The sequence below is a fragment of the Dromiciops gliroides genome, chromosome 4 (genome assembly GCF_019393635.1).
Source record: "Dromiciops gliroides isolate mDroGli1 chromosome 4, mDroGli1.pri, whole genome shotgun sequence".
Lineage (NCBI taxonomy): Eukaryota > Metazoa > Chordata > Mammalia > Microbiotheria > Microbiotheriidae > Dromiciops > Dromiciops gliroides.
The window spans coordinates 382,882,385-382,899,594 of NC_057864.1; the positions used below are offsets into that span (position 1 = coordinate 382,882,385).

Consider the following 17,210-nt stretch of genomic DNA (forward strand, 5'->3'; position numbering starts at 1 on the left):
CTTGACACTTTATAGCTGTGTGACCCTGGGCAAGTCACTTAACCCCCCATAGCCCCGCCCCCCCCAAAAAAGGTGTAAATATTGAAAAAATATGAAGGTAAATGTTAGGACCAACTCTCAAGGGAACAAAGAAAAGTTGTGACATTCAAAGAACTCGAATGATATGATGATGATATGGCTAATGCTTATATAGCACTTTAAAGTTTGCACTTTGCATATATGACCTCATTTGCTCTTCATAGCAGTCCTAGGAGGTAGATGTGTTATTATTATCCCCTGTAAGGGGAAACTGAGAATGAGAGTTGTTAAGTGACTTGCCCTGGTCACACAGCTAATCAGTGTCTGAGGTCAGATTAAACTCTGCTCTTCTTGTTTCTACATCCAACTCACTTTCTACTAAGCTGACACCATTATATAAGGTTAATATCCATAGGGTTTTTATACTGAAAGAAAAAATGACAAATACCTTTAAAAAGTAAAAACTTCATGGAGTTAATTATCTTTATTTTCTAGTTACATATAGAGATAGTTTTCAACATTTGTTTTTATAAGATTTCTAATTTCAAATTTTTCTCCTTCCCTCCCCAAGACAGCAAGCAATCTGATATGTTATATATGTACAATCACATTAAATATATTTCTGCATTAGTCATGCTGTAAAAGAAGAATTAGAGCGAAAGGGAAAAACCTCAGAAAAGAAAAACAAAAAAATAGAAATAGTATGGTTCAATCTGCATCTAGATTCCACAGTTCTTTTTTTCTGGATTTGGAGAGCATTTTCCATCATGAGTCCTTTGGAACTATCTTGGACCATTGTATTGCTGAGAAGAGTCAAGTCTATCACAGTTGATCAGCACACAATGTTGTTGATAGATAAGTATATCTTTTATATTATTCCTCAATATTACCTGCCCAGGAGGGGAGCTTATTATAGTGGAAAGATCATTGGACTGGAAGTAAAAAGACCCAGGTTTGAATTCCAGTTTCTGATATGACTTTCTTCAAGGGACCCCTATGAAGAGGTATTAGGAGTGACCGTACAGGATGCAGAGTATATACCAAAAGTAAATGTTACTGGCATGCAGGGTGGCCAAGTGCCCTTCCCATCACCACTGCTAAGCTATGTGTTACTTTATAGTTTGCCAGGGATTGGTGGAACTGAGACATTTGTAAAAGGTGCTATTAGGAGTTTGTGCACTTTAAAGATGGCGCGACCAGGGTACTACTAGCCCAAATAGCCACTTAACAGATGAATCTCAGACAAGTGGTAATCTAGTCTCTGCTTGAACACTTCCAGTGATAAGAAATGTGCTGTGAGGGTCAATGCCTGCTCTAAATCAAGAGCCAATTTACTTTGTTTTTATAATGTAGATGGTTAAACCAATGCCCTTTGCATATTTTTGTCTTTCATTGATGAGGTTTTGTTTTGTTTGGGGGCTTAATGCAACTGATACAGTTATGTAGTTACATATTACATATTACATATAAGGATAGTTTTCAACATTTGTTTACACTGGATTTTTAGTTCCAAATTTTTCTTTTCTTCCCCCCTCCCTTCCCTCCTTCCTCCCCAAGACAGAAAGCACTCTGATTATAGATTATATATGTACAGTCACATCAAACATATTTTTACATTAGTCATCTTGTGAAAGAACAATCAGAGCACAAAGGAAAAATCTCAAACAAACAAACAAAACAGTCCAAAAGTAGAAACAGTATGATTCAATCTGCATTCGTAATTTACAGTTCTTTTTTCTGGATGTTGAGAATATTTTCTATCACAAGTTCTTTGAAACTGTTTTGGATTTTTGCACTGCTAGGAAGAGCCAAGTCTATCCCCATTGTTCATCACACAATGTTGCTGTTACTGTGTACAATGTTCTCCTGGTTCTGCTCTCAGTCAGCATCAGTTCATCCAAAACTAAATTTTAAAAGGATGAGATAAAGATGAAATAATAGTTTATCAAAGAATCACTTGAAAGCCATTGAAGCTTACCTAGTAAAGGACTTTTAAGAAAGTCATTTGCAGCTGTGTGGATAATGGTTTGAACAGCAAAGAGACCACAGGCATGGGGACCAGGTGGAGGCTCTTGTAATAGTCCAAGCGAGAGATAGTAAAGAACTTAATCAGGTTGGTGGCTATGTGAATAGAAAGGAAAACAGATGCAAGAGATATTGTGGGGGCAGCCAGGTGGTACAGTGGATAGAGCACTGGCCCTGGAGTCAGGAGTACCCGAGTTCAAATCTGGCCTCAGACACTTAACACTTACTAGCTGTGTGACCCTGGGCAAGTCACTTAACCCCAATTGCCTCACTTAAAAAAAAAAACTCTTCACAAAAGAGATATTGTGGTAGGAGAAAGTATTAGATTTGGCAACTGATTAGCAATGTAGGAGAATGAGAAATTGAAGCCGATACAGAATGCTTTGAATCAGAATAACTGGAAGGATGTCTTCAGCAACAATAGGGAAGTTCAGGAGAGGGGTGGATTTGGGGTAAGAGATAATATAAAGAGGACTGAAATGCAGATCACAATTCATGCTGCCTGATCAGCCTGTGTAACTAAATCTGTCCTACACAACTTAAAAAGTGGAAGAAAGTGGTCAGGTCTCTTCCCAGTCACTGCCCCAGAGATCAGAGCCTCCACCTCTGAGGAAAACCTGTTGTTGCTAAGAGGCTTAAAGATTTGATACCTAGCTTGTAAGGAAGGAAGTTGGAAGCTTCCTTAGGTGAAGGAAGGAATGTTGGGGAATAAAGATAGCTGTAACTGTCCTGGAAACAAGTCTAGAATTGGCTATCATGGAAGAATGGAATGTTATCCATCCACCCACCAGAGGGTTGATCACATACCCCTAGGGTTCTTGCCTTGGCCTCCACTTTGTAGACCACTGCTCCAAACTATGCAAATGCATCCAGTACAGACAAAAGGTAGTCAGTATAAAAGAATGAACTAGGATTTCTTGTATATTATTTTATTAGAACCTAAGACATTCTATTGCTGTTTTTCTCTTTACAAAGAATAAATAGTACCTGATTTGACTGAGAATAAGTTACAAGAATTCTAATACAAAAATTACTTACAAAGATGGTTTTGTAAAGATACTGAAAAGTTCATTGACATAAGTAGTTTGTCTAGTAGAACACAAACCATCCCACACCCTGTCCTCCCATGCAACTCTTCTCCATATCCTTTTGTAGACCCTTCTAAGAACATTCACCCAACAGGTTGATTGAGATCTTGTTCATACTACATGACCAGTTCATCTTTTATTCTAGTCATGCATTTATTTAATGACATCCTTTATGCCATTTCTCCTGTGTAATTCTTCATTGGTGCTATGTTGCAGCCTACTAATACTCACCATGTACTTCTCCATTGCCCTTCTATTGATTCTCAATTTTTTTTTTTTGGTGAGGCAATTGGGGTTAAGTGACTTGCCCAAGGTCACACAGCTAGTGTCAAGTGTCTGAGGCCAGATTCTCAATTTTAATTCCTAACAAGAATGTAGCATTCTGCCACTGTTTAGCCATATAGCAACCAATAAAGAAATTGTTTCAGAAAGAAGCTTGAAATCATTAAAAGTACTATAGTTACCCAGAATCAATCCAGTTTGTTCTCTTCCTGTTCAATTCTGGGTCCAGTTCACTATCCATATACATTATTTTTCTAAGATATATGTACTAAGAATTCATCTTTATGGTTTGTCCTACTAACTGCATATTGTAGTATGGATAATAGGCATTTTTCAGTCACTTGTGTGTTTTTTCCTATGTAAATAGGTTGAAATGCTTTGAGAGATTATAGGTCTCTTTTAGGGGGCTCAGCTATGTTATAGTTGTTAAGGGCTAAAATTCTAGCTAAACTGTCTAAAATATTTAATGAGTGGTCGCCAATAAATTATAAGCTTTAGCAAGAGTTAGACTTTTAAGCGTTTATTAAGGAGAATAAGAATTTGGTAAAGAGAGAGAAAGGCCTAGATTCCTATCTATTAAAGGGAGAGCACATTTCTAGCTCCGCTCTCCACCAGAGTCCAAAGGAAAGAGAGTCAGACCGAGCCGCCAGTCTCTTCCTTCTTCCTCCCACTAGCCCGCGTCACTTCCTGATGCCAAAGAAAAGACTCCTGGTCTTGCCCTCAAAGACCTTCGCTTCATGAGCGGAACTCTTCTACAGTAAGTCTCCAGCAGGTGGCGTCATTCCAATCATTACATAGTACTTGATATGTTCCACATAATGTCATCCACAAAGAAAATTGTCTTCAGGTTCTTACTAGCACTAGGAAGTCTTATCTTCCATTTGAATTCTTTACTATATCCTCCATGTATGCTTTGTCAAGCATTGATTGATGTCTCAATTGATATTAATAATCAGAGAGTATTGAACAAAATTTTCTTTGTTGATTGAAAAATACTTATTATTCACATAATAGGCTAAAATTCTGTTTCTTAATATTTTGGTGACATTTTCTATTTTTAAGAACTTCCATGAGAAAATCATTTTCTGATCTTAACTAAATTGAACACAAACTTTAGTACTTCCTGCATTATTATTTTTAGCTTGACACCCACAATAGTATCATGCCAGTATTTTAATGTACAGTTAGAGTTACCCAAAAAAATCCTCTAGAATAAGTGGGGGGAGAAGTTGGAAGGAGAAAGGTTTGTGAAATTGTATGGGTATTATGTTTCTTGTTAATTTCATCTTTATGTCTGTCAAAAATAAAATTCTCTTTGCTTAGGAGTTTAATAATAAGATCCTATATCTAATGTCTCTAGGGAAAAGCTTCCTTTGTAGCCCAAAACTAGGAATCAGCATAAGTCATTGCAAGTAATTGTTAAAAATGCCCCTTAAAGGAGCTGCTAGGTGGCGCAGTGGATAGAGCACTGGCCCTAAATTCAGGAGGACCTGAGTTCAAATCCAGCCTCAGACACTTGACACTAGCTGTGTGACCCTGGGCAAGTCACTTAACCCCAATTGCCTTACCAAAAAAAAAATGCCCCTTAAAGATCACTGATTTTTTTATGCCAATTCCTGATATGTGGATGTTCATCTAAGCACTAGTATGGTAAACAACTGGTCATGTCAAGATCATGTCATTGAATATGAGGCTTGCTGGGAATTGTGTTGCCATTTATGATTTTAGCTGAAAAATGAAGAGTACTTTAATTATTGGAAACCTACTTCATTGCATAGGACCAAGGGCTATCTGAAATAGAAAGCTCAAGTCTTTCTATTTTTTGTCATTTCCCATTGAACTTCCCACAGTTGATTAAAAAAACTTCCCCTCATCTTGCTATATGTACACCTCCTCTGTTTATTATACATAACATCGGCAATAACCACCATTTATTGTGACTCTTCTGGGGAGTGCAGTATGCTGGGATAGGAACAGGGGGAGGAGTAGAAGGGGAGAATTTGGGATGGGATGGATTTTAGGGCAGCAGAGAAGAAATCAATAGAGTGGGAGAAAAGCAAAATGAGGAAATGATTGAAGGTGCAGATTTCCAGAGGACATGGAAGGGGGTGGGAGGATCGGGGTAGTGCTGGCAAGGGAAAGGGTCAGTTCTTTCTCAGAGACTAGTTCCAAGGGAGGAGATGACTGTTGAAGATATGGAGGGATTTTGAGGCGTAGCATTCAAGAGATAATGATAATAATTGTAGCTAGCATTTATAAAGCACTTTAATGTTTACAGTTTACCTTTGTTATCTCATTTAATTTTTGCCATAATTGTGCAATATAAATGTTACACATATTGTTGTTATTATCCCTGTTTTATATATAAGGAAACAGACTGAGAGTTTCACTGATTTTCCAGCATCACATAGTTAAATGGGAGTCTGAGATAGGATTTGAATCTTGAGCTTACCGATACTGAGTTTAGCATTCTAAATATGATACCATGCTGCTTCTTGAGATGAGAGATTTCACAACTGATGGCTCAAATTTCCTCAGCAAAAAAAGAGGCAACCTTATCTACGAGGAAAAGCAAAGTACAAATGGTAGTGGGAGCTTAAGGAATAGGAAGGTTTTGAACTGCCCCCATAATGGGAATGTGTGAGGAAGTTATTTGAGGAAGAATAAAAGCACTCAGGGTCCAGTTGAAGTTAAATTCATGTTATGAATGTGTAATGGATCCAGGTGGCCAAGGTACTGACTCCTTTTTTTTTTTTAGCAGGGCAGTGAGGATTAAGTGACTTGCCCAGGGTCACACAGCTAGTGTCAAGTGTCTGAGGCCAGATTTGAACTCAGGTTTTCCTGACTCCAGGGCTGGTATTCTATACACTGCGCCACCTAGCTGCCCCCAGGCACTGACTTCTTACAGTAGGATCAGGCCACTCTGGATAAGGAGCGGAGAACCTGGGATCAAAGAGGTGATCATGATACTTACTTGAACTAATAACCACAGGGAAAAGACTGAAAGGAGAAGAATGAGGCCAGAGTAGGGACTAGCATAATAGGACAGTATGGAAAGATTTCAGTTGAAATGAGGATGTAGAATAAGTGTAGTAGTACTGAGACAGTGGTAAAGATGCAAGGACAAATTATGATGAGAGAGGGGAATTTTAGAGTTCAAGGTCATGTAGATGGTTCAATTTGAAGTGATGGTGAGAGCAAATGTGTGATGATCTCAGTGTGAAGCTGTGGGAGTAAAGGAGGTTGATTTATTTGGAGGCCTAATCATTGGAGGGAATATTAACATGAATATTTACATCCTCAAATTTGAGATCAGGGGCTGGGAATGAGGAAGGGTTGTGAGCCAGTTATCGAATTCCTTGAAAAAGGAAGAAGAGGGATTTGGAGATTGTCAGATGACAGTGAGTGACAATAATTGGCAACAAGTGATAATGATGAATGGAATGGGGAAAGAAATGTATGAATGATTGCATCAAACTGAGGGTCTAGAAGTAACAGTGGAAATCAAAGACGACCATAAACTCCTATTCCTGACCTTGTGTGCTTGGAGGTATCAGAGAAGGAGCAAATAGCACTGGAGCCATATTTCCAAGAGTGCAAGGAAAAGATGTAGGATAAAGAATTCATTAACTATACAAGCAAGTAGGACACTCTTTAAATAGAACATAGTAAGTGCGTAATCAGTATATCTTGTTGAATATTATCCACCTTAGTTTTAGCAATGCCTGCTTGCTAAGCTTTCCCTCATATCACATCATGCCTGCTTTTTTATTTCATCAGGTCAGGTGTAATTCCGTGTAAACCATTTGGAATAATTGTGTTTATAAGTTGCGCAAAGGAAAAAAAAAGTTCATTTGCACAAACACCACCTTTACAGGGGACTATAAAGAATGAATTCTCACTCTGAAATGGTTCTTCCTAATTTGTCATAATTAAGTATTGGTGAAAGTTAAACTTCTTCAACTCCAGGATAACATTATGCAACAGTGAGCATAATTTTTAAAAGACTTGTTAGGCTATGTTGTGCTGAACCAAATATAGGTTTCCTACCGTAGGGATATAGTTTGTCATGTTAAATTTTTTAAAGTTAGCTTCTCTCAAAGAATATTTTGGAAGGCCTGTCAGTAAGCTGGGCTTCTGCTGCCTACAGTATTATGCTCTGTATTTCAAAACATGACCAGAACCATTCCCTACTAAAATTGGATGCTGTCATTTGCGACATTAATCTTCTCCCACTGACAGTACACCCACATTGAAATGCAAATATTTGTGCTGAGGTTCTTTAAAGAAGAAAAGAGGTATTATTCATGGCAATGGATTAATTTTTTTTCTCTCAAAGCATAATGAGAAAAAAACCTGATTTGGGGGGACAGCTGACAATAGCAACAATTCAGAATGATATTTGTTGGCAGAAAATTAGATTTAAAAGATCATTTCTGTTTCCAAAATCTGCTTTATAAGAAATGACTTTATGATATACCATAAAGGAAGTAAAATGATCAATTTTACCTAGATAATAAGAGCTGAGCATTGTGAAAGCCTAACTTAATTTAGGCAGTTGTGGCAAATATTAAAGGTATTAGTTTAAATTTTCTAAGGTAAAAATAAGTTCTGTGACAATCATCATTAATGGGATGCTTGCTGGGTTTCTGAAGCTTTTTAGACTGAGATATAGCTTATCCACCTCACTGTAGGTCAGAGAATTATTATACTAGCATAGGAACTTTTATTTCGTATGGTAAATTATTTGACTTAGAAAATCTTCAGCTTAGATTATTATCCTTCAGTAAAGGTTTTTAGTTTGTTACTTGTACCCTATGCATACACACACATGCCCTTCAAAAAATCATTCAGAAAATCTTTATTAAGTGTCTATGATGTGTCAAGCACTGTACTAGAAACAGTGATAGACGAAATAAAATAGTCCCTGTCTCCAAGGAGCTTCCATGAGAGACATGTTCATATAAAGATGTATACAAGGGGCAGCTAGGTGGCGCAGTGGATAAAGCACTGGCCTTGGATTCAGGAGGACCTGAATTCAAATCTAGCCTCAGACACTTGACACTTAACTAGCTGCATGACCCTGGGCAAGTCACTTAACCCTCATTGCCCTGCAAAAAAAAGAAAAAATGTATACAAAATATACCAGATGATTGGGGCGGGAGCCTTAAGAGCTGGAAAAATCAGGGAAGGCTTTATATAGATACTTGGGATAAATCAAGAAAGGAACCAGAGAGTCCTAAGAGGTAGAGGTGAGGAGGGGGTGCATTCTAACTATGGGAGCAGCCTTTGCAAAGGCAAGGAGAGAGGATTTGTGGTGCCATTCATGAACAACAATAAGAAGGTCAGTTTGACTAGACTTTAAAGTCCCTGGAGGAAGGAGGCTAGAAAGGTAGGTTTGGGCCATGTTGTAAAGAGCTTTAATTAGTTAACAGAATAATTTATGTTGAATCTTAGGGACAGTAGGGAGCCAAGAGAGTTTAAGTAAGGGAATAATAGCATGTTAAGCGTGCACTTTAAGAGAGCCACTTTGGCAAGTATGTAGAGGATAGAATGGACAGGGAAGAGACTTCAGATCAATTAGAAGACTTAATATAGTCTCTGCAAGAGGTGATAAGAGCCAAGGCTAGGGTGCTGGCTTTGTGAATATAGGGAAATGAGAGATGTTGTGGAGGTAGGATTTGGTAAGTGATTGGCAGTGTGGGGTGAGAGTGAGGAATTAAGGCTAACTCAGGTTGCAAGCCTAGGTGACTAGGGTGGTATTACCCTTAAGAGTAGTAGGGTTATTTAAGTATTTATTTCTTCTTCTGTTAATCTGGGTTATATGTATTTTTGTAGATATTTATCCATTTTATTTAGATTGTCAAATTTATTGGTATATAATTGGGCAAAATAGTTCCTAATAATTGTTTAAATTTCTTCCTCATTGATAATGAATTCACCCATTTTGTTTTTGATACTAGTAATTTGTTTTTCTTCTTTTTTAAATCAAACTAACCAATGGGTTATCCATTTTATTGTGTTTTTTTTTTCATAAAACATGCTTCTAGTTTCATTTATTACTTGGTTTTCTTACTCTCAATTTTTATTAATCCTTCCTTTGATTGTCAGGATTTCCTATTTGGTATTTAATTGGGGATTAAAATTTTTTTTCTAGTTTTGTGTGTGTGTATGTGTGTGTGTGTGTGTGTGTGTGTGTGTGTAATCTGAAAAAGATGCATTTATTATTTCTGCTTTTTTGCATTGTGTTCTGAGGTTTTTATGTCCTATTACATGGTCAGTTTTTGTGTAGGTGCTATGTACTGCTGAGAAAAAGTACATTCTTTTCTATGCCCATTCAGTTTTTCTAGAGATCTATCATATCTAACTTTTCCATAATTGTATTCACCTCAACTTCTTGTTTATTTTTTGGTTAGATTTATCTGGTTCTGAGAGGGAAGAGTTGAGGTCCCCACTAGTATAGTTTTATTGTCTATTTCCTCCTGTTACTCATTTAATTTCACCTTCAAAAATTTAGATGCTATAATATTTGGTGTATATATGTTTAGGATTGATATTATTTCATTGTTTATGGTACCTTTCTGCAAGATAGTTTCCTTCCTTATCTCTTTTAATTAGATCTATTTTTGCTTTAACTTTGAGATCAGGATTGCTACCCCTGCTTTCTTTGCTTCAGCTGAAGCATAATAGCTTCTGTTCCAGCCCCTTACCTTTACTCTGTGTGTCTCTGTGTTTCAAATATGTTTCTTGTAAACAACATACTGTAGAATTCTGTTTTTTTATCCATTCTACTTCCATTTAATGGGTGAGTTCATCCCAATTTGCATTTATAGTTATGGTAACTAAGGGGCAGCTAGGTAGCACAGTGGATAAAGCACTGCCCCTGGAGTCAGGGGGACCTGTGTTCAAATCTTACCTCAGACACTTACTAGCCGTGTGACCCTGGGCAAGTTACTTAACCCCAATTGCCTTAAACATCTGGGACCATCTCCAGTCATCCTGAAGCATTATCTTGCCATTGGACCCAGATAACTCTGGAGGAGAGAGTGAGGTTGGTGAACTTCTACAGCCCTCCCTCCCTTAAATCCAGTTCACTGCAAGTCATGATATCACCCTGATATCATGGTCCTCTTCAAGGACGAAGAACAAAAACCCCACACTAACTTTGTATTTCCCTTCATTCTATTTTCCCCTTGCTCATCCCTCTCTCTTTCCCCGACCCTGTCCCTCCTCACAAGTGTTTTACTTCTTATCACTGCCTACCCCAATCTTCCCTCTCTTTCATCAGTCCCCCCTGCCTCTTTTATCCCTATCCTTTTTTTTACTTCCTTATATAGTAAGATAGATTTCTGTAGCCAACTGATTGTGTATATTATTCTGTCTTTGAGCCAATTCTGATGAGAATGAGGTTTAATCTTTACCTGGCACCACCCATCCCATCTTTTCCTCCATTATAATAGTTCTTTCATGCCTCTTTCTTTTTTTGTGAGGCAATTGGGGTTAAGTGACTTGCCCAGGGTCACACAGCTAGTAAGTGTCAAGTATCTGAGGCCAGATTTGGGCTGGTGCTCTATCTGCTGCACCACCCAGCTGCCCCTCATGCCTCTTTTATGTGAGATAATTTTACTCCCATCCAATCTCCCCCCTACTTCCAATGCAGTCTTCTTTCTGACACCTTTATTATGATTTTGGGGGGGTATCATCCCATCAAAGTCACCTTATAGCCACACCTTCTATATATATATACATACCCTCTAATTGCCCTTATAGGAATAAAGTTCTTAATTTTTTTTTTGTGGGCCAATTGGGGTTAAGTAACTTGCCCAGGGTCACATAGCTACTAAGTGTCAAGTTTCTGGGGCCAGATTTGAACTCCGATCTTCCTGAATCCAGGGCCGGTGCTTTATCCACTGTGCCACCTAGCTGCCCCGAATAAAGATCTTAAGAGTTACAAATATTATCTTGCCATATAGAAATAGAAACAGTGTAACCATTTTGAATCTCTTATGTTTTCTCCTTCTTGTTTCCTTTTTACCTTTTTATGTTTCCTTCATGTCTTGTATTTGGAGATCAAATTTTTTTATTCAGCTCAGGTCTTTTAAATAGAAATGCTTGAAAATCCTCTATTTTGTTAAATATCCATTTTCCCCCTGAAGGATTATATTCAGTTTTCCTAGGTAGGTGAATCTTTGTTGTGGTCCTAACTCCCTTGCCTTACAGAATACCACATTCTAAGACCACCAGTAATTCTGACTGTAGCTCCACGATATTTGAATTGTTTCTTTTTGTCTGCTTGCAATACTTTCTTCTTGATCTCTGAGCTCTGTAACTTGGCTATGATGTTCTTGGGAGTTTTCGTTTTAGGATCTCTTTCAGGTAGTGATTGCTAAATTCTTTCAATTTCTATTTTGCCCTCTGATTCTAATATATTGGGGCAGTTTTCCTTGATAATTTTTTGAAAGATGTTGTACAGGCACTTTTTTTAATCATAACTTTCAGGTAGTCCACTAAATCCTAAATGATCCCTCCTGGATCTATTCTCTAGGTCAGTTGTTTTCCCAATTAGAAATTTCACATTTTCTTCTATTTTTTTTTTTGGTCTTTTTTTGTTTGTTTGTTTGTTTGTTTTTGCAGGGCAATGAGGGCTAAGTGACTTGCCCAGGGTCACACAGCTAGTAAGTGTTAAGTGTCTGAGGCTGAATTTTGTTAAGGGCTAAAATTCTAGCTAGTCACTTACTAGCTGTGTGACCCTGGGCAAGTCACTTAACCCCAATTGCCTCACAAAAAAAGAAAGAGGCATGAAAGAACTATTATAATGGAGGAAAAGATGGGATGGGTGGTGCCAGGTAAAGATAAGCTTTAGCAAGAATTAGGCTTTTAAGCATTTATTAAGGAGAATAAGAATTTGGTAAAGAGAGAGAGAAAGGCCTACATTCATCTATCTATTAAAGGGAGAGCACGGTTCTAGCTCCCTTCTCCGCCAGAGTCCCCAGGAAAGAGTGTGAGACCGAACGCCAGTCCCTTCCTTCTTCCTCCCACTCGCCAGCGTCACTTCCTTCCGCCCAAAGAAAAGACTCCTGGTCTTGCCCTCAAAGACCTTCGCTTTATGGGCAGAACTCTTCTACAGTAAGTCTCCAGCAGGTGGCGTCATTCCAATCATCACAATTTGAACTGGGGTACTCCTGAATCCAGGGCTGGTGCTTTATCTACTGTGCCACCTAGCTGCCCCCATTTTCTTCTATTTTAAATTTTCTTTTCTTGTATCTTGATGTCTCATGGAGTCATTAAATTCTATTTGCCCAATTCTATTTTTTAAGGAATTATTTTCTTCAGTGAGCTTTTGTACTTCCTTTTCTATCTGACCAATTCTATTTTTTTAGGGTTTACTTTCTTCAGTGAATTTTTGTATATATTTTCCCATGCTGTTGATTCTTTTTTCATGATTCTCTTGCATTACTATCATTTCTTTTCCCAGTTTTTCTACTTTTCTAATTTGTTTTTTAAGATCCTTTTTAAGCTCTTCCAGGAGTTTTTCTTGAGCCTAAGACCACATTATATTTTGCTTTGAGGCTTTACATGTAGTCATTTTAACATTGTTGTCCTCTTCTAAGTTTGTGCCTTGATCCTATTTGCTAGCATAGCAATTTTCTATAGTCAAGTTCTTTTTTGTTGTTGTTGTTGTTTTGTTATGTGAGAGTTGGGCTCTGGTCCTACACTGTCCCAAGCTTTTTTTGCTGGTGGCTCAGAGTCTTGCTGCTAATTTTCACTGAGCTTTAGGGCCTTGCTGCTGGCTTACACTGGACTGGTGACCTCTTTTCTGGCCTGTCTGTGGAGGGGGGCTTGCTGCTAGGTTACTATGGAAACAGGCACTCTGCTGGAGAGCCCCATGGGTGTGGTCTCACTTCTGGGCAGCTCCAGGGGTGGGGCCTTGCTGGTGGATTGCCCCTGGCTCAGAACCTTGCTGCAGGCCCTCTGCTGTGAGGTTGGCCATTGCAGCTCTGGGATCTAGGTCCCCTATAATCCCAGTGAGATAGACCTTTCCTGCTTATGTTAGTAAGCTGCTTCCCTGTTCCTAGATCAGTAATGAGTCAGTTTTCAAGTTGTTTGGAGGGGAATTTGGGAGGGCTCAAGGGATTTCCTTCCTCACTCTGCTATCATGGTACCAGAAATCCAGTTGAAGAATTTTTAAGGAAATAGGAGATTTAGACCTGTTTGTAGGCCACTGGTATAAGGCAGTATGTAGGTAAGAAAGGGCTGAGGATTATAGTGAGAGGGGAAATGATTGTGATCTTTTCTACTAGAAAGATTAGGGGATATGCAATTACAGGAGGTCCTGGCCTTGGTGAGAAGAAGGAACTACCTCATCAAAAACTAAAATAAAGAAGAAGAGCACAGAGGAATCATGGAAAGGAATTGTGTGATTTAAAGAGGAGAAAAAAAGCTCATTAAAAAAGGCCTCTAGGGGGCAGCTAGGTGGCGCAGTGGATAGAGCACTGGCCCTGGATTCAGGATTCCCTGAGTTCAAATCCGGCCTCAGACACTTGACACTTAACTAGCTGTGTGACTCTGGGCAAGTCACTTAGCCCCAATTGCCTCACCACCCAAAAAACAAAACAAAACAAAAAAAGCCCCTATTTTCTCAGTAAAAAAAAAAAATGCAATAAAAAAATTCAAGATAGGCAACTTCTAGATAACTATATGTGTGAGGAAGAACCTCTCTTTTTCCTATTTATTGAGTTGTTCTATTGCTTGGTTTTCCAAGTACCATATTATATATCCATTATATGCAATAAGTTCCAGAAAAAATTAGGTCTTGAGCTCTGCTATAGAATTGTGTTTTGCTGCCTGTTTGGCTTCATTTACCTTGGCAGCGATAGGTGAGGAAAATTGTAGATTAGGTGGCAGCCATATACTCACCCAATAAGATCAAACTGAGTAGAAGTTAAGAAGTACTGTTCTCCATTCTAGAGAGCAATTTGGAACTATGCCCAAAGGGCTATGTAACTGTGTATACCCTTTGACACAGTAATTCCAATAGTAGGTCTGTATCCCAAAGAGAGCATAGAAAAGGGAAAAGGACCCACATGTACAAAAATATTTATAGTTGCTCTCTTTGTGATGGCAAAGAATTGGAAATCAAGGGAATGCCCATCAATTGGGGAATGGCTAAACAAGTTGTGGTATACAAATGTAATGGAATACAATTGTGCTGTAAGAAATGATGAGCATGGGGCAACTAGGTGGTACAGTGGGTAAAGCACTGGCCCTGGATTCAGAAGGAGCTGAGTTCAAATCCAGCCTCAGACACTTGACGCTTACTAGCTGTGTGACTCTAAGCAAGTCACTTAACCCTCATTGCCCTGCAAAAAATTAATTAATTAATATTTTAAAAGAAGTGATAAGCAGGAGGATTTCAGAAAAACCTGGAAAGACTTAAGTGGACTGATGCTGAGAGAGGTGAGCAGAACCAGTAGAACATTGTACATAGTAACTGCAACATTGTGTGATCAAATGTGATAGACTTGGCTTTTCTAAGCAGTGCAATGATCTAAGACAATTCCAAAGAACTCATGATAGAAAATGTTCTCCACATCCAGAAAAAAGAACTGTGGATTCCGAATACAGATTAAGGGGGCAGCTAGGTTGGCCCTGGATTCAGAAGGACCTGAGTTCAAATCCAGCCCCTGACACTTGACACTTACTAGCTGTGTGGCCCCGGGCAAGTCATTTAATTCTCATTGTCCCAACAAAGAAAGAAACAAAGAAAGAGGGAAAGAGTACAACCAGCAACTATTAAAATTAAACAAATAAATACAATTAGTTTCTGAATGCAGATTGAACCATATTGTTTCTACTTTTTGGCTGGTTTTTTCCCCTTTTTTTGAGGTTTTTCCCCTTGTGTTCTTTTTTTTTTTTTTGCGGGGCTGTGGGGGTTAAGTGACTTGCACAGGGTCACACAGCTAGTAAGTGTCAAGTGTCTGAGGCCGGATTTGAACTCAGGTACTCCTGAATCCAGGGCCGGTACTTTATCCACTGCTCCACCTAGCTGCCCCCCAGAAATATGTTTAATGTGATATATAATCCATATCAGATTGCTTTCTGTCTTGGGGAGCAGGGAAGGAGAAAAATTTGCAACTAAAAATCTTATGAAAAACAAATGTTGGAAACTCTCCTTACATGTAACTGGAAAATACTAAAATACTTTTATGATAAAAAAAAGAGAAATAGGCAGAAGAAAAGAAAGGTCTTCTCAACACAAACTCAGACTCTGGGCTCAGGGTTAGCAAGACACTCACTCCAAGTCTCCACCATCAGAGGTCTCATTTCATATGAAATAATAAGAGAGCTCCTTGAGAGCAGGGACTCTCGTTTGCCTTTCTTTGTATCCTTAGCACTTAACATAATGCCTGGCACACAACAAGTGTTTAATAAATGTTGTTGTTGTTGTTGTTGTTGATGATATTTGACTGACAACCTGGGACCTGCTTTCTTCCTTAAATGGTCAGATGGCTAAACAGCAAACAGCTTACTGTGTAGCACATATTGGAATCTTATCCTTCTAAGCCAATTTCAATTCATTGTGAGGGAGGTTGATCTAGTACTTCCTATATGTAAGGTACCATGCAAGTTGCTCCTGGAAATGCAGAAACCATCCCTCATGAAGGGACTAGTCTAGTATCACAATTTAAATTCCTGGAAATGCAGAAACCTTCCCTCATGAAGGGATTAGTCTAGTATCACAATTTAAATTCCATTTCAGTCATTTTTTGTTTCCTCTGCTCCAATTCGTATCTAATTTTTTTAAAAAAGTTTATATTTTGGTTTTATTGATGTCCCACCATTTCTGTTTCTCCCCCAAGTACACCCAACCTTAATTCCTTTGTTTCATAATCACAGAGAGGTTTCAATCCCATTACCTTTACCTTTCTCTCTGTCTCTCTTTTTTTTTTTTTTTTTGGTGGGCAATGAGGGTTAAGTGACTTGCTTAGAGTCACACAGCTAGTAATTGTTAAGTGTCTGAGGCCGGATTTGAACTTTGGTCCTCCTGAATCCAAGGCCGGTGCTCTATCCAGTGTGCCACCTAGCTGCCCCCTAAATTCCCTTATTCTACCAGAAATTTCACAAGTAACCATCTATAGGAAATATATGCCCTCAGATGAAATGTATAGCCTAAATAAAAATTGTATTTATCTTTTTTCTCTTTTTAGGCAGCAATAAGGAAAGAGTTAAATGAATTTAAAAGTACAGAAATGGAAGTCCATGAAGAGAGTCGACAGTTTACAAGGTAGGTTGATTAAAAACTTTTTAGATTTGAGCCAGCTGTTAAAAGTTTTGAAATCCTTTTTGCCTTTTTCCAGACTCCAAGTTTAAGTCCCAGAATTATTACTTATTGCTTTAGTGGTCATTACAAACTGATTAATATGGCAGTTTGAGAGAAATGCCTATATGTTTCATTTTAAAATTTCTTGTTTTTAAGAACATTAGAATGACTATGCTACATGTATTGGAATACTAAGTTGTTTTCTTTTAGAAGAAACATGAAGTATTTTAAAATAACATGATTTTGTTCCTTTTCCTCAACTACTAATCTTCTCTTCTTTCTCTTAGTATTATTTCTTTTGTTTTTGTTTTTGTCTTTGCAGGGTAATGAGGGTTAAGTGACTTGCCCAGGGTCACACAGCTAGTAAGTGTCAGGTGTCTGAGGCTGGATTTGAACTCAGGTCCTCCAGTGCTTTATCCACTGTGCCACCTAGCTGGCCCCCTCTTAGTGTCATTTCCTAGGCTCTAGCCAGGAAT

At 38.3% G+C, this 17,210-nt stretch overlaps 1 protein-coding gene across 1 annotated transcript in view; it reads left to right on the forward strand.

The window, feature by feature from the left end:
* PHACTR2 (phosphatase and actin regulator 2) overlaps positions 1–16,702 on the forward strand; it is a 164,402-nt gene extending 147,700 nt beyond the window's left edge. Inside the window, 1 exon segment of the mRNA XM_044003499.1 lies at positions 16,622–16,702. Coding sequence (XP_043859434.1) covers positions 16,622–16,702 — 81 coding nt within the window.
* Positions 16,703–17,210: the final 508 nt, after the last annotated feature.